At 32.7% G+C, this 21,995-nt stretch overlaps 1 protein-coding gene across 3 annotated transcripts in view; it reads right to left on the bottom strand.

The window, feature by feature from the left end:
• Window positions 1–21,995, bottom strand: part of EIF2A (eukaryotic translation initiation factor 2A) — a 39,326-nt gene that overhangs the window by 851 nt on the left and 16,480 nt on the right. For all 3 annotated transcript variants that reach the window (XM_006202799.4, XM_072959024.1, XM_072959028.1), the window contains exons 3-13: window positions 18,424–18,498; window positions 15,681–15,799; window positions 14,431–14,530; window positions 13,991–14,073; window positions 10,907–10,980; window positions 10,623–10,767; window positions 10,310–10,426; window positions 7,364–7,935; window positions 3,976–4,089; window positions 1,033–1,161; window positions 158–223 (exon numbers count right to left, since the gene is read on the bottom strand). In XM_006202799.4, coding sequence (XP_006202861.1) covers window positions 158–223; window positions 1,033–1,161; window positions 3,976–4,089; window positions 7,364–7,935; window positions 10,310–10,426; window positions 10,623–10,767; window positions 10,907–10,980; window positions 13,991–14,073; window positions 14,431–14,530; window positions 15,681–15,799; window positions 18,424–18,498 — 1,594 coding nt within the window. The remainder of the gene's footprint in view (window positions 1–157; window positions 224–1,032; window positions 1,162–3,975; window positions 4,090–7,363; window positions 7,936–10,309; window positions 10,427–10,622; window positions 10,768–10,906; window positions 10,981–13,990; window positions 14,074–14,430; window positions 14,531–15,680; window positions 15,800–18,423; window positions 18,499–21,995) is intronic.

The following is a 21,995-nucleotide window of genomic DNA, read 5'->3' as shown; positions in this document are numbered from 1 at the left end:
GCTTAAGAGTAAAAATGTTAAAAAAAAAAAAATGGCGTATGATCTTCAAAAGAAGTTTTAAAATCAATATGCTATTTACCTGATTAAACAATTGCTTATGATAAAAAGGGGAGAGGTGGTAGTGACCATGAGCCCAAACAAAAAATGCAGAAAAGACCTGATTTTTTTCTAGCTGTTTTCCAGTTGCTGCTTGTTCTTTCAGTTGTTCAATTGCTTTCAGTTTCTGCAAACATCAAATATGAGTCAAAAGGAAGGAAGAATAAGTAATTTTAGAATGCAAATTTTCTTATTAACATAACAATTCAATCATATAAATGTGAAACCTGAATAAGGAAAATCAATTATCTTACATTTGTATCAAGAATACACTGTTAAAATGCTAAGGTAAAGCTACTTTTTAAAATTAAACTTAAAATTGGGTATGTTAAGAACATGGACTCTGGCAAAGTATTTTTCAAGATTTTAATTATCATATATGTAAATCTATGTGTATGTACACGAATATATATATATGTAACTATATCACCAATCTCACCATCTCACTGTACCTGACTGGTGTCTTTGGGCTTTAAGAGAAACTCCATAATGAAGCCTGGAAAGGGCTCTAGAAACCTAGATTTTTACCTCCAAGGCTACCATCATGAACTGATTGCAATTTGACAATCAACTGAAATTCCTTTTGTTTCTGTTTCCTCATCTTTAAAACTGGGATAAATATCTGTCCCTATCTGTCTCACAAATGTCTAATGAAATACTGACTATAAAAGTGCTGGCATATTTCTGTACAAATGTAACATTATTTCTTATTACTCCAAAAATCAATATAAAAACTCTAAAATCCTTCAGCCATCTGTGAAGAGAACCAAAATCAGTGCCATTGCTGTTACAGTATTTCACAGTGAGAAAGCAACCATGAGAACTGCTACAAACTTCTCAGATTCCCATCTTTAGGCAGCTAGGCATTGTTTTCTTTATGTAATTCTCATGTATTTCTCTCAGTAAACACATCTGCTTTTCACTTAAGCTTCCCACCTTCTTTAGGTTCTTGATTTTTTTGTCTATCTCAGGGTCTCCGGAAGTTGACTGAGAGAAAGTATTTCGTGGTGTGCTCTGTGGGGCGGGAGTAGGTGCCATGTCTGGACTTTTGTCATTTCTTGCTTCCTGCAGGAAATATTTTCAAAAATTAAATTTTCTAAAATGAAATCATCAAAGGATTTCAACCAACATAACCTTGGTGTATAAAATTCAGAAACCAAAATATGATTTTATCTTTATATAAAATGTAAAGAAAGGATTAACCAAAAAAAAAAAATTCACTTTTGACATCAGATAAAAAATTTTTAAATTTAGTTGTTTGTAACCAACTGAGAATATTAATTTTTCTAGGAAGATTAATGTCATAAATGTGAACAACTATTAAAGTTAAGTGAAATATGACATAATTTTCCTCCATATTTAAAAAAACCAAGAATAAGTTAAAATGTCTGTGTTATTATACTTAAATTCTGGTCATTCTCTGGAAGGTTGTATATGGTAAGATTAAATTTTGTTTCAATTATTTTTGGTAACGTTGGTAAGTTTATAAAATCATCACCAGTTTTAAAAAGTACATGGTTAAGTTATATACATCTGACTCCTTTATCTTTGGTTCCTTAATTCACAGTCAGGGATAAGAAGCTCTGATCAAGGTGAGATCCTGTCATAGATTATTTACCTTTGTTCTAGCACACAGTCATAACTTATACTAACTCTACCCAGCTGTCTCAAAAATGCAAATTTAAAGGATTATCTTGCAAGTAGAAAACTCTTTGCCATCACTGGGAAACACACAAAGAGCAACTCCATAATGACAGATTAGTGCTATCATCTTCAGTAAATAACATGCTCCTGTGGGTGATTATATGGTTGTAAGAGGTGGGGTAGGGTAGGGGAGTTGTTTTTTTAATTATTATGTTTTACATTAATAGCACTGATTGCCTTTTCAAAAGAGCTAGAGGGCTATCTTCAAGAAAGTCAAAATATTTTAATATTGATTTTTCTAAATAAGATATACTGATTCTATGACCCTCCTCCCAAAATTTTGTGTGCTCAAATACCAGAAAAACACACAAAATAAACAACTAATATTTTATTACAAAGCGATCTTTGCTCAGTATCAGTAATGGGCATATTAAAAATATCTTCTGATAAAGAGGAAGAAACATCACTTATAAAAATAGGATTCTAAGTTGAGTGGGTTTCAGAAGGCCTTTAAATCTCAATTAGAAAGAAACTTATACAGCCAGTATATAAAAGAGTATGGAGGTTCCTCAAGAAACTAAAAATAGAGCTACCATACGATCCAGTAATCTCACTTCTGGTTATATATCCAAAGGAAATAAAATCATTATCCCAAAGAGGTATCTGTGCTCCCATGTAAATTGTGACATTATTTATTGTAGCCAAGATATGGAAACAACCTAAGTGTCCATTAATGAATGAATGGATATAGAAAAATGTGATATATATACATACATATGTATACACACAGTGTAGAATATTATCTAGCCATGAAAAAGTAAATCCTACCATTTGGAACAAGATGCGTGAAACTGGAGGGCATTATGCTAAGTGAAATAAGCCAGAAAGATAAATACTGCATGGTATCACTTATATGTGGAAGCAAACAAACTAAATCAAACTCATAGAAACAGAGTTGAATGCTGGCTACCAGCAGCTAGTAGGGTGGGAAAAATGGGGGAGAGGTTGGTAAAATGGTATAAACTTTCAGTTGTAAGATGAATAAGGTCTGAGTATCTCACGTATAACATGGTGACTATAGTTGATAATACTATATTGTATTAAATACAGTAACTGAAATTTGCTAAGAAAGTAGAATTTTAAGTGCTCTCATCCCCAAAAGTAAATAGGTAAGGTGATGAATGTGTTAATTAACTTGATTGTAGGAATCCTTTCACAATGTATACCTGTATTATATCATGTTGAACACTGTAAAATTTTTGTCAGTTATACCTGAAATTATTAGCTGAAAAAACGACGATGACAAACAAAGGACTCTTGGCTACCAATAGTTATAAGGATACTACCAACCTGTAATATTCAGGGCCAGCAGAGGTCTCTACTCACTCTGATGAAAGGCTTCTGCTTTTATACTATAACGTCTAATACATGGACTGGATCATTTTACCTGGAATGACCTAGGCCTAGGCTATTTAAAGATATTTCTGGAGATGAGATATATTAACTACAGAAGAGCACACTGATTTTTAAGCCCAGATTTTAGCAGAATATGGTTGCATAATGAAATTCTATACCTTAAAATGGTAACTGCCTACCAAAACACATAAGTAACCTAGAACTGTCAAAATTCAAGCATTAACAGGCAAGACCAAATTGTCTCTCAAAAATGTGGTTACCACGACTTTACTAACCAGGTAGTTCCAGCCTAGCTGATATCACTAGCACCATAAGCCACACACCATAACACTTGTCAATTATGCTGGTGTGTGGTTTACCAACTACCAAATTATATAAAAAATTATTTTAGAACAATTCCATTGGTTGGGTACTTCTGGTGTTTAGATTCCCAGTTGAATAATTTCCTCTAGTAAAATGGCTTTACAGTCATGTAATTTCTGGTCTCTTAACAAATAACATACTTTCCAGAAAGCAAACTATACAGCTTCACACAGGTTCCCCAAAAAGGGTCTGTTGCAAGTAACATACTACATAATCCCATTAAGGTTTCAGGTTTTAAGGTCAGTTCCACTTTCTTAAGTCCCATGTTATATATATGGGACTACTTAGAAATTCACAAGCAAATACAAAAGAGATGTTCTGTCGATTTAAATCTAATCCAACTACATTTTATAACATATCAAGTAAGTTTTTAGGACTACAACTCTTTAAACTTTAAGGCATAGTACTAATTTAACTGGTTTTGTCTGTTTTGTTTTGAAGAAGTGCCCCAAGTACCTGCTTTGCAGCTTTCTTAGCTTCATGCTTCCTTTGATTTTTAAGGGCTGTTTTTGATAACGGCTTCTCATTTCCTGGTTGTGGTTTCATATTCTGAGGTGGCTCCTCCTCATGCTATGGAAAATGCAATAAATGATTTTGAAATGGAATTCATGTTTTTAAAAACATATACAATAAATTACACAATTTTGCAAGTACAGGATAAACTTTCATTAAATTTATGTTAAGTTCACCAGCAAAGAATATTTCAAAACTTTTTATAGTAGGCACACTTCAACTGTCAAGATGGATATAATAAAGATCTTCCTATTAGTTGATATGTGGTAACTTTCAGTTATATAAGAGCTGGCAAAATTCACTTTAGTTTTGTTTAAACAGTGGAATTTTTGTGGTGCTGCTACTGACACATGATTCTTATGAAATTAAATACTAACAATAGCTTCTTCTGCAGTCTTTATGGATCCTTTTTGGACTACTGCCAGCAGAAACCCAGTTGCCTTGTCTGTTTTCTTTGCACAAAGAATCATTTGCTAGACCCTTACTTGCAAAATCAGAGATTAGAAGGTTAAAAATAAAAGCAACTGGAAAAACAAAAACAGACAATGAGGAAATAAATCAAATAAGAAGTAACTACATAGTTATAAATCTAGAATTAACATAATGAAGGGGCCTCAAAAAACTAAATGACTTGTCAGACTATACAATTAAAACAGACAATCATTTCATCATTGGATATTTATATAAACATCAACTACATTCAACAACAGAAAGAGGGTGAATTACATACGGGATCAAGAAGGAGCTAATGTAAAACACAGTGACTATATTTGATAACACTCTACTGTAAACTGTATAACTGAAGAGAGAGTAGAATTCAAATGTTCTTACCAAAATAAATAAATATGATGATGAACGTATTAATTAACTAGATGAGGGGAAACCTTTTTACAATGTATATATATATGTCAAATCACCATGATGTGCACTTTAAATATTATTTATTGCTCTATTATTTATCTCTCAAAAATTACTTATTTATTGCTCTTCACATTACTATTATCTTAATGTTAATTGTCTTACACTATGATACTCAGCATGTCAGAAGGACCAGATCTTCATGAAGTTTCTTGAATTCTAGATCTCAGATCTGTATTGTACTTATAAGTGTCAAATGGGCAAGACTCAAGCATTTAAGATACAGAGGAGTAAGAAACCATAAAATGACTTTATCTTAGCAGCTGCATTAACTATTGCAGGCATCCAAGTTCTATATGTGGACATACCCTACTTGAAACCCACAATTGTAGAACAGACAAATTTGGATGGCAAGCTTATTTCACTTTTTTATCCTCACTGCACACAATGTTAGTTAAGATATACTAATATTTGCTGAACATTTGTTTTACACATCAAAATTCTTTTAATAGTGGGCTCTTCTACAGTACTTTGCTTTGGCTGAAAAGGTTTCTACTCATGAGAACTTAAGAAAAAATGACAAAGCAATTAAGAATGATGCAAAAGAGGATGAGTTACAAGTGTCTTCTACACTATGAGCATCATGTAGCCACTGACAAGCTTTCACTTCAGATGGAAAAAAAACCACACAACGACCATGGATCTGAGCTTCTCTGGCCTCAGTTCTATGTGTCTACTGTACCCAATTTCATCCTTCTTAATAAAGTTTGTTTTTTCAACTATATTAATTATTATGAGATTGTTTTAATGAACACATTATGAAAGTAAAGTTTTTCTGGAAAGCCAAGAAATACTTTTAAAAATATAATTTATACATGAATTTTTTACTTATAAAAAAAGTAAGTTTTTTCTCCAGGAGGAAAAAAACAAGCATCTTTTTTTCCCCCTCCTTCTGCTATGTAACCCTCCTCATTTGTGAAGTTATCGACCAGGCTATCTTTGTTTCTAGTAATTTCTTGACACTGTTTTCTTTGCCATTTAGCTCTTTTCTGGAATTAGATACGAACAAAATTTTCTCACTCAAAGGCATGTAGTTTCTCCAACTAAAATGATTTGATAGAATCACATAATCACCATGTTACATACAAAAGCAAAGATTTATGGCAATATTATATGGTAAAAAATTTTGGTTTTAAGTTCTTACTTAGTTTTTTCACCATTTTCAAAGTATTATCTTTCTATATTAGTTTCCTCCTCCTACCAAAACAAACTAGTTTTATGGATCAAAGAATAAAAATACACACTAATTCAGAATTTCTTCCTCTTGTGCCATCTTACACAGATTTGGAAAACAGAATGGGCTAAGGTCACTTCTGTGTTTTATCTTAGGTAAGGAAAATTTCAATAAAGAGATAGAACAAATCCTAAAACTACAATATCCTTTATCTTTTATCTAAATACAAAAATCATAAATAGCTTTTATATATAAATCATAAATATATTATAAAATCATAAATATAAGCTTTTATATATTTTTAATGCATATAAAACAATAAAGATATTTAAACAGAACATTTCAATGAAATCAATGCAATCAAAATGCTACATTCTGTGGAGGAAGAAGAGATGCTCTTTTGCTTCTGTTTTTGAGAGGGTTAAGAGTGGCACAAGGGAGGCACAGGAATATCTGTTCTTTGAAAAAATATCTACTTCCCTGAGTGCCTAATAATTAAGTGATGATATGTCCCCATTTACTTGGAACAGTCCCAGTTTACAACTATTGTGTGATCATCTTTCTATTAATACCATGGATATTGTTCATTCTTAGAGCAACTTTCTTTATTCTTAACCATCATCACAGAAACTCAGGTCATTAATAAATGCTCTCCCCTAAGCTCTGAAATGCTAATATTTTAAAGCAGATTAGAATCTCACCAAGACTCTAGTCATAACTTTACCATAGAGGTGAGGAACTGATGGCCGAAGGATAACAAATGTGTTCCGCTTGACCAGCAGTGTTTTAAAAACATAAGCATTCAAACTTATTTAGTCCTGAAAAATCAAACATTTTTCCAAACTGGGCCTAAAATCTCCTTTGGAAATAATCGGCTACTGCTGCGTAGTTGCTACGGCCTTTAAAGAGGGCACATTCTATTCCTTTCACCATTCTCTCCTCCTCACCACTGCCTTACACTGTCAGCCCAGCCTGACAGGCATTTAAATTTCAGCCCACAATCCACAACCAGTTAAGTCATATCCAGTTATCTTTCCCAGAGATTTTACATTAACTACTTTGTCAATTTAACATTGTGAGCCGTTCATCAGCTTCAGCAGTAGGTCCTCCATGATTTCTACTCTACAGTCTATGTACTAATCAAATACAAAGTTACACAAGAACATGCATGAGAAAAAGGTCTAGAGAACTCTACACATTGAAACACCTTTCCTACCAAAGTAGTAAATCGTTACGTACCAGTTTGGAATTGGTGACTGGTTTATTTCTTAAAGCTGGAGGTCTATAAGCTGTTGCAACTTTAGGTTCTTCATTGGGTACGTCACTTGGAACTGCTTGGTAAGTTATTGCTTTTGCTGGAAATGTTCCATCTAAAAATGGCTGCCAAGAAACCTGCCATAATTCTGCATTTGATGGCACATCATACTTGTGCAAGATTGAGCCGGTATAATGCCAAATCTTGTACCCATTATTAACACGTAATCTGGGAGCACACGTGGCTGTTAAAATATGCTCACCATCTGGGCACCAAGCAAAATAAGTAGAATCAGAGGCCACTGGCTTAGAAATAAGTTTGTAGTTTTTAACATCCCACACTTCCATTTGTCCCCTCAGATTTCCAAATCCAGCCAGTACTAAGATATGTCCATGAGGGCTGTAGTAGGCTGCATTACGAGGACCAGTTCCAAAGTCAAACACAGGATCACACTTCAAGTTGAAAATGGTCGCTTTGGCAGGCATGAAACCATAAACAGCACAAAACTCAGTGGAACTGGAATTCCAAACTACATCATAAATGGGACCATTTTTTGCTAGAAAAAGAAAATAAAATCCAAATTAGCAATAAACAATTACATATAAGAATATAACATTTATCAGCACAAGTTATAATCATATAACACTTCAACATGTCAAACAGTAAAAAAAAAAAAATCCAAAAATTTCAAAGTATGTTAAAATTAAAATATTTGTTCATGAGGTACTATGGGGATTAATGTATAATCATAAATTTATTTAAGAATTCCTAATGAATCTTAATTTCTTTTAAACATTTTGGCAATGTGGGCTCATAGAAGCATAGGTTATTATTATTAATAAATTTTTTTATTGGAAGAGTTAATATACGCATATAATAATAAAAATACAAACTATATAGAAAAACATGCCACAAAAATAATCCCTCTACACAAAAGCAACCCTCTGTTATATTTTTTGCATATCCTTTTAGAATATTTTTGTTGAAATTAAGCATCTCCCTTTTAAACACACACACACACACACACACACACAAAACAAAGTTCTAAACCTTGTTTGTTTTATTTAATACTCTATCTTGGAAATTTTTCAACATAAGCACATTGAGCTCTGCCTCATTCTTTTCCAGTTGCACCACATTCCATTACAAACTTTGCCGCTTATTCTCCACTGCTGAGTGTACACAAATACATCCATAGGAGAAACACTGCCTGGTCAAAGGGCACATACAATTACTTGATAATGTGCCACCAAAATGCCCTTCGAAGTTGTGCCAATTTATACTACCAATAGTTTTTGATAGCACAGATTTTCCCCTCACACTCACTCATACTGTATAGTTTCATATTTTTATCTTTGTCAATCTACTAAGTGAAAATTTGTACCTTGTTTTCCTTTATTATAAGCTAAGCACCTCTTAATATATTTTTACATAATTTCATTTATTTTTCAGTGCACTACTTTTTACTGTCCCATACCTATTTTTCTCTCTAGTTATTAGTCTTTTATTGATACACTTGGTATATTAACAGAATATACTCATACTCATCCCATCTGTCTAAAAAAAGCTAAATAACAATTGGGGGGAAATTAATTTATGGACTCTTTTCTTCCTCCAGTGTAGAAATCTATAACTGTATATATTAAAATTGACCTCTTTTCCTTTATGACTTCTGCTTGGTTTAGAAAGTCTTTTCCTACTTTAGAAAAATATTCTCTCATGTTTTCTTCTAGTTCTGTAGTTTTAGGTATAATTTTTGGCCCAATTGGTAAATAAATAGCAATAATAACATTTTGTTCCAAATAGCTAGCCAATTATCCTCAAATCATATATTAAATGATCACTATTTTCCCCCACTGATTCAAATGCTGACTTTATTATATGTCAATGGCTATGGAAGTATGGATCTATTTCTGAATTCTGTTGTGTTCCACTAATTTACCTGAATATCCATAAGCCAGAACCAAATTACCTTAATTACAATTGCCTTATATTTTAATATCTAATAGTATCAGAATTCCCTCTTCCTTACTCTTTTTTTGCAAAGCTTTCAAAACATACTTGGCATGTTTATTTTTCAATATCAACCTTAAAACCAGATTATCTAGTTACAAAAAAGAAAATATCCTGGCATTTTAATGTAATTTTTAAATTAATTTGGAGAGAAATGACACCTTTGTAAAATTCTTATTAAAGGTCATAGTTTGCACCTCAGAAGTTTTAAAGTTTTCTTCTCATCAGTCATATACCCATCAGCCATATATATTTCTTGGTTTTTGCTGCTGTATATGGGATCTTTCCTTCTATTATGCTTTTTAAGAGGCTGCTTATACTATGACTTCATCTTTATGAGCAGAAATGGGATTGTTTTCTCCTTTCAAAAGGGTATACGTATTCTTTTGATCAGTTACATTGACTAGGTCTTTCAGAATATCACATAGTGGAATGGGGAGTCATCCTTGTTTTGTTTCTGATGGGAATACACAGTTTTTCAAAGAAGGGTTACCTTACACTTACGTATTCAATTCAAAATTTAAAAATTATGGAGTTGCCAGAATTTTAAAACTGTGTTATTTTACAGTTAATTCATCAAAACAAAAGATAAAGTGGTAACATTCCTCGGTCTTGAAGATAGTGCTAAACTCAGTAGAACTATTTGCTGTCATAATTAGTTAAATAGTCCCCAAAGAGCTACTACAATGGAATTACCTCACTTAGCAAGTTCCCTACAAAAATGCAACTAATTGGATTCTGTCAAAATATGGTATGACGTTTAGAATGATTTTAAGTTTCTTAATTAAGAGGGATTTTATTTTAAAGGTGATTAAAATAGATGGGTTCTATCACCTGATCAAATATTTAGACTGTATCATCTTTATGGCAGTCTTACTTACTACATCGATTTCACCAAAGACCGCTGGAATACTCACGTAATTGCACCACAGCACTCTCTCCGTTTGTGGCGATATAGTGCAGCGTTTGTTCCCCATAGTAGGAAGCTCCTGTCTTGTCAACATCTGTACTAGCTATTACCAACACAGCAGTAGCTGGAGGAGTAAAAACTTCAATTAGATTTAAAACACAAATTAACCTCATGGTGATGAGAAAAATATTTAAAAATACAACAAAGCACATGTGAAGTTTCATTAAATAAGCATTGACACTTTTTTCTATACATACAGGAATACATATCTAAATTAATACTTGATAAACAAAGTGGGAGATAAAATATATTTATCATACCTTTTTTATTCCACAGCATTGTAACCTTATCAGCCTTAAAGAAACTTTTATTGGCCAAAGCTGCATGAGGTCCATCAAAGTTAGGGTACTGATATAATCTAACAAATGATGGTGCACCCTTACTTCCTGGAACGTAGACAGCCACCTGAGACACACAGACATGCATCAGTACTAGTTTTTTTGAAGCATATAAAGTAAGAGGGACATATTTTTAAAGTCACTATAAACTAGGAAAGAGTATAATATCATAATAATCCACAGAAACAAAAACACTAGCAAGTTACCTTGTATGGCTGGTGTCCAGGTGATAACACAAAATCATTAATTTTTTTCAAATGTAATTTATTTGCAATTGTGTCTAAAAAAAAGTAAATGGTTTTAAATTAATAATAGAAATAATACTGTTATTATCAATAATTTCTAATAGAAATATGTAAATTTCTGAATGCATTACAAAAGGTTAATATAACTATATATGAATACTGCTCATTATGGTCCCATGTAGGTAAGGCAGAGCAACATAGTGGAAAAAGCATGGAGTGGGAGCAAGACAGACTTATGCTTGAACTCCTATTCAGTAACTACTGTGTGACCTTAGGCAAGTAATGGCATTATATACTTAACTCCTATTGCACAGTACCAGGCACACAGCAGGTATTCAATAAATGTCATTTCTCTTCCCTACAATCTCTGAAATAGTCTTAGAGCCCATTTGATGGGACAGATGATCCTAGCCTGCTACTGTAGAATGTGGATATGAAAATTCCATTAACTAATGTGACAAACAGATCCATAACAATGGTATCACAACAATAGTAACAATGGCTGATATTTACCGAGTGCTTACTCTGTGCCAGGCAATCAGAACCCATGTTTTGAACAATTCTGCTCCCCTGGTTAATGGGATCAACAATTACTCTTTGTTCAAATTCAGAAATCAACAGCTGTTCAAAAATAGTATGCCAAACTGCCAACCTGGCAGGCTCCTTCTTTTGGCATACTCATGAAGAGGCAAGTAAGAAAAGCAAGCAAGGACCCCAAAACAGCGGGGCAGAAAAAAGTCTCAAAAGCAGGAAACTGTAGTGTACAGCTATAATGATTGTCTGGATGGTGCTCAAAATCAGCCTGCATGCCACCTTTGGTACGTGTGAACAGTTACCAATCTGATCTTCCTCGACTTATTGATGGGGTTATATCCCAACAAGTTGAAAATATTGTTAAGCTGAAAATGCGTTTCATACATCTAATCTAGTGAACATCACTCTTCAGCCTCGCCTACCTTCAATGGCTCTGGAAATTTACATTAGTCTATAGTTGAGCGCAATTACTTAACACAAAGCCTATTTTATAATAAAGTGTTGAGTATCTCATGTAATTTATTGAATACTGTACTGAAAAACATAATGGTTTTATGGGACCAGAATGATTATAAGCGAATCAATTGTTGACCCTTGTGATCACGTGACTGACTAGGAGCTGAGGCTCACTGCTGCTGCCAGCATCACAAAACAGTATCATACTGCACGTCCCTAGCCCAGGAAATCATCAAAAGTCAAAGTACAGTATGTAGTGAATACCTATCAATTTCACACCACCATAAAGTTGAAAAATCGTAAGTCTAACCATCATTAAGTTGGGGACCATCTGAACTGAAAAGTGTACTGTCACTAATGAAATACTCTAAGCACAAAAGCAACTGCAAAACTTTCTTCTTTATTTTTAGTAATCATGATATTGGTGTTACTGTTGGTATTGCTATTCTAAGAATACTATGTGGTCAATGTAGAACAAAGTAAATGAGTAATTATGTGAATGTGATGGTCTCAAATTATCACCCCTGGTATCTCAGAAAACCAGATTCTTGGTGCTGGCAAAAGGCAATACAAATATATAAGATAAGAAAGGGGAAAAAAAAGGCCTGATCAAAACAGTAGCAATGAGAACCCCCTATACCCAGAATGTGGTCTCTAAATACCATTTTCCACTAAAAGGGAGCAGAGTATTTTGGAGAACTGGCTGATTCTAGGTGTACAGCAAGAAAAACACAAGCTAATGCTAGAACAACTTGTTTTACCATATGGCAAAGAAGTCACTAAAGACAAACTGACCAATGATGGGACAATTTAAGCATCAATAAGAGTAATAATTAAAATGGATTGAAACACATCATGTACGTTTAAATTCATAGTTCATAAGATTGGGGGGGTACTAATTACTTGCAATAAAGATTGCTAGAGAAAGAATTCATTTTATTAAAAGTGATAAAGGGAAAGAATATCTTGCCTTTCCCATATAAATGGTATCACTAGGTAACCAAATAGCAGATGCGGGAATTTCTCTCTGTAGAGGTAGCAGAGCTAATAAATAAGAGGAGGAGGAAGCAAACTATGTTAATCACCGATTTACAACACTCATGAAATAATGGATCTAAGCATGAAACATTAATGCCAGCTAGCCATATAAAATTAAAAATAATAGAAATTATGTGCTTCCTCGTCTCCCCACCACCGCCAAAAAAAAAAAAAAAAAAAAAAAAAACCTTAAAGCTGACCAACTCTAGATCCAAAGAGCTATTTATAGGAGGGAAATGAACATGTTAAATTACAGAATGGGATAGAACTATAGAATAGCAAAATTCAAATTACGGTAAAATATATAAGACAAGTAATCTTGTCTCTTAAATAATAAATTGCAAAGGGGGAAAAATGGAGAGGAAATCTATAGCTTAAAGAAACTTAAAAGATATATAAATCAATTAAAACGTGAAGGACCTCATCTGGATCCTGAGTTTAAAAATATATATATGTAACAACTGCAATTATTAGAAATTTGAACACAGACCAGATATTTTATACCCTGTGATAATGGAATTGTGGCCAAGTTTTTTTTTTTTTTTTAAATTAAGAGCCCTAACCTTCAGAGATACATACTGAAATATTTCCAGATAAAATTATATGATGTTTATCATTTGCTTCAGCAGGGAAGAGATGGTAGGTGGCTAGATGTGAGGATGAGGTAGAACTGGCAATGCGCTGATGTACTTTTGTGTACTTTTGTGTCTGAAATTCTACACAATAAAATATTTTAAAATTTGTATCACAGAATTTCAGTAGACTAAACTCAGAAAGAGGTATTCAAATGTCTTAATTTAACAGTAGTTATTAGACAGCAAACAGTTATTATAAAAGAAAATCTTTGTGTTACAATATTTTACTAGCATTTAGACTTAGTTATTTAAATGAATTATTGTAACAGCAATTATTAATATATTAACAGTATTTAGGAGAACCATATGATGCCATAAAAAGCAATAAAAACTGGACATATTTATAGTAAATAATAAAACTATTTCATAAATCTTTCCATACTAAAATCGTTGTTTTCAAAGAAATGAACTTCATTGTTAACATTTCGGGCACAAAGAGTTTCATCTTCTGACCAGGATGGACACCTACATTGAAAAGAAAGAATATAAAAAAAAAATTTTAATAGAATGTAACATCATATGTTAAAACATTAAAGTTTGCAATTCTGTTTACTATTTAAGGAAAAATACTTATGATGTCAAGTCAGTTACTAATAGTTTTAGTCAGAGTATGTAATAAAAAAACACTGTCCCTTTTCATTCAAACACTAAACAAAAGTAAGATGAAGTTTTTTACTATATTACATTCCTTTATACAAAATCCTTAAAGATCTAGATTTTGATCTAAATTATTTTCTAAATCAATATCAGAGAAACAAATATTATACAATAAATGTATTTAAAATATCTTAAAATAATTAGTATTTTAAAGCATTTATTTACCAATTTTGCATTTTTTTCTGGATGAAAGACTTCAGACATGTCCCGGTTTTCACATCATAAAGTTGCAGGTTGGGTATCCCAGCTGTATCATCTTTAGAAGCTGCCATAAAAACAAACTTTTTTGCAGTAAAGTAGTAAAAGGGTTTCATTCTTACAAGAAATTTGAAAAGGACTATAAAGATCAAATAAAAGAGTTGCTTTAAATCAACTTTCCTCTCTAGCTTTAACTATGGATTTAATCATCCATTCCTAAAGCCATGATACTATGACAACTATTTGAGAAGTTTAGTATTTCTAAAATGAGTTAATTACTACAGATTTTAAGAATACTTAAGGGATTTCTTGTTTATGAAGTTTAACAAAGTTTGCTGTTAAATGGATTGAAGTGTCTTATTCTAAAAGCTGTGTCTATAAGTCACACACACGAAAAAAAGTTATATAAAACCACTCACAATTCTCAATTGATTCTCAATTTCCCTTTTATTTACTTGGAAAAATAAAATTCATTAGAATCTGTGCCTCTTGGAAGAACAAACTCAGGAGGTTTATAATCCAATAATGAACTATTATCATATATCTATTCAACAATATCCACATTATTACAAAATGTTTCTTGAAATAAGCCCCTATACCAGTTCCCAATATTTTATTACTCATCTATGAAGCAGAGCTATATAAAATGCTCATATTATTATATCTTTAAATGTGTTATAAAACTGCACACTATTTCCTACTCTTTCTCATACCATATACATTTTTTTAGATGTGTCTACTGTACTTCCTCCATTTATGATGATTATATAAAAGATTTTTCATTTTAAAGGTCATTATTGTTCTTGATTTTTGAGATCTTCTCTATCTAGTGGTTATCTACTTTCTAAAATTTCCCTTGAGTTTTTTACCCTCTATCTCATGATGGATCTTTTTATTAACTTACTATACCTTGAAATTACTTGAAGTATATTGTATATGGGGTATACAAGATACATTGTTGATTAAACATATTTACAAACACTATTTACTACCATAAAGATTAATTATTTTCTTCTGGGGGGATTAGGTTTATTTATTTATGTATTTATTTTTAGTGGGGGTACTGGGGATTAAACCCAGGACCTCACGCATGCTAAGCACACACTCTACCATTGAGTTACACCCTCCCCTCCTAATTACTTTCTTATAACCTTCTTTTTTCCCCACTGAATTGACTTGGTCTTGTCAGAATATTGTTACAACTGGGAAATACTTACTAGTGTAAGGCTGCCATGTTGCCAGGACAGTGTTTTTTGGCGAGAACTCAAGGCAAACTGTCTTTGGAAGGTTGAAGGAGTGCAGTAGTCCCTTGGTAGTGACATTGATAACATTTATTCTGGTTTCAAAAGAAATTACTTCAGCAATGAAATATTGTTTCACAATAACCAGCACTATCCAAAACATTCATACGTCTTTTCAAATACAGATCACTCTAAAGTGCATTTTTCATAAAAATCAATTTTCAGTTAGTTCTAGAAAATATCAAATAAACACTTTAAAAAATGTACATTTTGCCAAAAGGCCCCCATAAAAGGCTAGTGCTGGGAAATAATACAGAATTAGCAGAAAGGTAGAAGAGATGATTCCATCTTCAGCTGAAGAGGAAACAACAGGCCTTTACATGAACACAGAGCAAACCTACAGACAAGCTGAGGGCTATCAAACCCAAGAGAAAACAGACGTGCTAAAGGAAAAGTATATTTTTAAATCTGGTAAATGGAAACTAGCAGCTGGAAAAATCAGCAAGTAGACTTTTGATGTCTTATCAAAATTTCAGCAGTAGTCTCCAAAAGATATGACTAAGAATCACCATGGTACAATAATGACAGAAATGACAACATTGTATAAAAAAGTAGTTTCCATTTTGGGGGATGTTTTCTATGTATCATGTTCTGGTTTGACCCACTTATGTACATTTCCTCATTTAATCCTCATAAGAGTTTTATAAGATAGATATTATCATCTGCATTTTACAAATGGTAAAACTGAAGCTTAGAAAACTTAAATAAGCTTAAGATTTGCCCAAGATCATTCTACTAATAAATTCCATAGCAAAGCTTTGAAACCTGTTTAGCCTGACTTGTTATGTACTCTTTAGGGGGCAAAAAACAAAACAAAACTCCATTTCATTCCAGAAATTGCTTACAGTTACTTTGTTCAACTTAAGTTTGAGGACACTGGGTTAGGATATGCAGAAACTGATAAGCACAATTACTATGTATTGTTTAAAGACACAACCCCCCACATATGCTTACAACTATAGATACTTTACAACTTAACTGTAAATGACATATTTTAGAATTACATGAAGTTTTCTTTTTTGTTGTTGTTGATAATCTTTAATAGTTATTCTTAGTTTAATGAAGGGCATTTATTTTAACTAAAAAAAATAAATACTTAAGGAAAAATCAGTTATAGCTTCAGATTTAATTAACCATGAACTCAGCAAACAGCACAATCAATACCTGACACCTGCTTCTCTTGCCCCAGGAATAACAAGTATTGTTGTGGCCTCAGATCCTTAGGGAAATAAATGCTAGGACCCAGGTAAAAAAAATCTATTAAGAAGATAAACACAACATACGGGGACATATAAAAGGACAGAGTTGAGTTCAATAGAATGCCAAGAGAAGATACGAATGAAGTATATAAAATAATTAATAATAATTGCCAAAATGAAAACAGACCTAATAAACTCCAAGTTGTAGAATAACAGATACCTCAAAAAAGATAACAGATAATGAAAAGACGTATGGTATGTCCTATTAGGTAGTAAATTTTTACCAACTCATGATTCAAAAATAGTATAAACTAAAATATGTATTAAAAAACGAAAACCCAAATATCCACAATAGGGTACTCTTACAGAAATAAGAAAAATTGAGAGTGCATTCTTTCTTTGAGGCTGAGATTAAGATTGTCTGTTAACATTGTAGATAAAACCCAATATAATTATATTCTTAATAATCTGAGAGTAGTAGTTTATTGGTTAGATTCAATAACTTTCAAAAAATTAAAAAAACTGATAAATATTTTTAATTTTAAAAGTTAATTCTGCTAGCTACTTTAGTAATAAAAAGTGAATCAACTAGTTCAACAATCTTTTTAGCATTTTTAAAAATCAGGTGTTTAATCCAATCTGACTTAATAGTTGAAAGATCTAAGACTATGTTACTGCTGTGTAACAAACATGTAAAATGTATTTTTCAAACTGATGTATGCATTCTCTCCTTTTTAAAAGTCTAAGTTACTTTATCTGGCTAAAAAAAAAACAAAAACAAAAAGAACTTTAAATCAAGCAACAAATATTTGGGCATTTTCTTGGTTCTGTGAACTGAAATGTAGTGACTATGGAAAAACTGAAAAGGATTGGTTTTCTAAGTGAAATTATGAGCATTTAATCAACATACTTATTTTCTGCAAGACCAATTTTGTAATCTGATTATTTTATGTAACATAGACCATACAAAACATACATTTGAATAAGTTATAAAATACTTAGATGATATTGCCATTATACACAATAAAACTAACAGCAATAAATATAGACATTTGTTACTAACAACAGTAAAGACAAAGTATCTAAATCTAAGGTAAACAAGCAAAAAGAATTATTCTCTAAATGTTAGTGCAGAATTTAAGAAACCCTAACCAATAACTTAGAGCACTATTTAAAACCACCTCTCAGCTTCTTTAGCATTAAATTAATCGTACTTTTTCATATGTTACCTTTTAATTCTAGGTACTAAATAACTCAACCAAGTCATGGCACATAAACAGAAACTAACACCTTTCAAGGTGTTCTATAGAAGTTATGTTGGAGATAATACCTAACCCCACCAAGATATTAAAAGACATACTTTATTAATGACACCCAACTACATATTATATTCAAATAATGTCAGTTATATTTTATATTCATGACACACACATAAAAATGTTACATAAATGAACACTAACTTTTCTCCATTGCCCCAGGCAAACAAGGTTCCATCCTTACTAAAGGAATAGACTTTGCAATTTTTCCCAGATTCCCTGAAAATAAGAAAAAAGTTTAAATTAATAAGCAATAATCCTTTTCCAAAAAATCTGATTAAAAACCCACAATCTTACTATTAATTTAATGACTAAAAACTTAAATAAATTTTAGAAAATAATTAAAAAATGATTTAGTCCACCAAAATACTTTTCCTCTTAAAGTGCAGTGCCAACTACCACTGTAAAGTAAGCTGGAGGTTGATTTTATACCAACAGATCAATCTTAAGTAAGAAAAAGCTCTTTTGGGTGCGTAACTAGTGAATGTGGAGGTTACCAACTGTCAGTCCTGACCTCAAGAAGGCTGAAGGATTTCAACAGGGGGAGTTTATGAAGAATTTCCCAGACCACCTGCATAACAAAATAACGGTGGATAGAATATCCTCACCTGGCAACAAGGACCCCTGGATTTGAAGGACAAAGACCTTCCATCAATTTCTCATGTGTAGAGAAAGAAAATTTAACAACAAGAGGATCTTCACATTAAGTAAATGTAGATGCAGGATTCTGGACAAAAACTGACTTGTGGAAATCGGACTTCTAGGCAATCTTCTAACAAATGAACAAAATTCTAAATACTGTATTTCCCAACTGGAGATAGCTACTCCCAGTACATGTTCTATTCGTAACGAAGATCCAAACAGAAATGTGTGGGTTCGTACATGTAAATGACCTTACGTGTCGTTATGACATTAGATCAGAACTTTGTGACTAATAAATATTTGAATTGTTAAATAATAATGCACTGAGAATTGACCAACATACCCTTCTTAAATTGGACACTATTTTTGCATTAATTCATCTGAAGATGACATTAACACAAGATAATGGTAGTTTATCCTTGTGTAGTTACTGAAACATTTTTTTCCTCTCTCACACAAACAACTATGATCAAGATGTCCATCCTATACTTGTGCAACTCATTTCTGAAACTTAAGGCAGAATTTTACAATTATTCTTATTAAATTCTACTCATGTGTTGGCCTATTATTCCAGCTTACTGAGATCTACTTACATCTTTATTTTCTCTTTTAAAACATTAGTCATTCCTTCCAGATTTATGTAATATTTAAATTATAAAATGTCAATCTAAGCTAGCATCTAAATTAATTATAATGTTGGATGACCTCTGAACAAGTCTCTGTGGTTCACCAGTAGTCCTTCCCTCAAGAACCCTCCTACATTGTTGGTGGGAGTGTAGACTGGTGCAGCCACTATGGAGGACAGTATGGAGGTTCCTTAAAAAACTGAAAATTGACTTACCATGTGATCCAGCAATCCCACTCCTGGGCATATATCCGGAGAAAAATAAAATTCAAAAAGACACATGTACCCCAATGTTCACAGCAGCACTATTTATGATAGCCAAGACATGGAAACAACCCAAATGTCCAACAACAGATGACTGGATAAAGATGTGGTACATATATACAATGGAACACTACTCTGCTATAAAAAAGAATAAAATAATGCAATTTGCAGCAATATGGATGGACCTGAAGATTGTCATTCTAAGTGAAGTGTGCCAGAAAGAGAAAAAAAAAATGCCATATGATGTTTTTTATATAAGGAATCTAAACAATAATAACAATAATAATAAGGACACAAATGAACTAATTATTTATAACTAAGATGATTGATTTCTTGAATATGTGTAAGCACATTTGACTGTCCTTTATGATTGGATTACCGCATTCTATTGATTTTTATTTTGTAGTTGGCTTTATTCCTTTGATAACTATGTAAGTTTAAAAAGCTAAAGCTCTTATCTGTTCTTAAAAACAATAATTAGTATATACATGTAAACTAAAAAAAAAATGCAGGAAACTGTATATATGTATTTACATGCAATATAATGTGTATGTGCAGTCGAACTGTAATAATTCTAACTAATAAAACAGAAAAAGGAAAAAAAAAGTACTTCCCTCAAACTAAAATCAACTCATTAATCAGCTGAATTCACAGCTCTTAACCAATGACAACTCTGCCATTATTATCATCTAACAAAAGACTTTCTCATTTTTCAGATACTCTGGTAAAATCATGTTTATAGTTCTATTCTGATGTGTCTGGAAATTCTACTCAGAAAGGAAATAAATTTGAAACAGTCTACTCTTAGCAATCACATTTTAACTCTAATAATCATCCCCTTATCTTAATGATTATAAACTGTCCTTTTAATAACTCATTCTAGAATTATGTTTAAGATTGAAGGTAAGCTCTTAGACTGCAGTATCCAGAAGTCCATTATTTTCTTAATCTCAGCAATTGGAAAATTTTGTCTATCTTCTTCTGGTACAATCATTTGAACAAAAAATTTTAAATATACACAAAAATAGAGATAAAGTATGGTAACCTACCCATGCACCTACCACCAAGATTAAATAATTATGAACTTGTGGCCAATTTCCTTTAATCTACTCCCTATTTTTTTCACTTAATACCAGAATATTTTAAAGCAAAATTAGACGTCATATCACTTTATACCTCTACACTTCAGTGTGCATCTCTAACTGATGAGGCTTATTTTTAGCAATTGTACTTAAATATAGTTTAATGTGATTTTATTATATTTAAAAACATAGTTCTGGGAAGGGTCCATAAGCTTCACAAAATTGCCAGAAAAAAGGTCAAGAACGCCTTTATCTGGCATGTTCCAGACAGAGGCCGCTCCACCTGCTAGGTCCTGAAGAGAAGGCCACAAGGGGCAGAGCTACCACTGACTCTGGGGGACATAAGGATGAGTAGAATGGTTTTCAGTGGGCACTGAGATTGACACTGTCATCATAGCCTAATCTATACCTGCCTACATCCTTCATGTGGATTCTTAGATGGTGGTCCAAATATTTCATGCTGCCAACAGTTCTGAAGTGGCAACCTGTACAGCAACAGTTGAACCTCCTCTCCCCAAGGGTCGCTGTATGTTCCTTAGACCCTGAGGGAAAAGCTGTGACAGGCTTTTTGGGCATCACTGCTGTCAGCGGAGAAACAATCTGGTTTTGGAACATAATTATCTAGTTCTGAAGCTGGCTCCCTTTCCACTTCCGGGGCCACCTTGGCAAACTCCGGATGCTCAGGATGTGGTTCCTCAGAGCTGACGTGCTGGAGCTTGGCCTGCTTGCACTGTGACACGGAGTGAGGATCGGGGACCAGTGAGTCCCTACAGGTGGCCTGCTGCACACAATAATTCCCAGAGTTCAGAAATCAAGCCCCCTCGGCCTGATTGCACATGTCCCAGCAATTCTAATGAGGACATTTTTAAAAAAACATAATCACCACCATGTCACTTCAACTCACAAAAGTAACAACAGTTAATTACTATCACTTAATATCCAATACTTGGATATTTGGGTTTTTTTTTTTTAAAGTTCCCCAGTTCCTTCAAATGTGCAGCCAAATTTAAGAACCATTCATCTAAAAGCCTGATCAGAATCAGGTTTTTTTAAATTTTCATAAGAAGGTAAGTACCATGTAGTTCCTATGGCAACTCATCAGG

Source organism: Vicugna pacos, chromosome 1 (assembly GCF_048564905.1).
Source record: "Vicugna pacos chromosome 1, VicPac4, whole genome shotgun sequence".
NCBI classification, from domain to species: domain Eukaryota; kingdom Metazoa; phylum Chordata; class Mammalia; order Artiodactyla; family Camelidae; genus Vicugna; species Vicugna pacos.
Note: the sequence above shows the minus strand (reverse complement) of the source record. Positions and strands in the feature narration are given on the sequence as shown.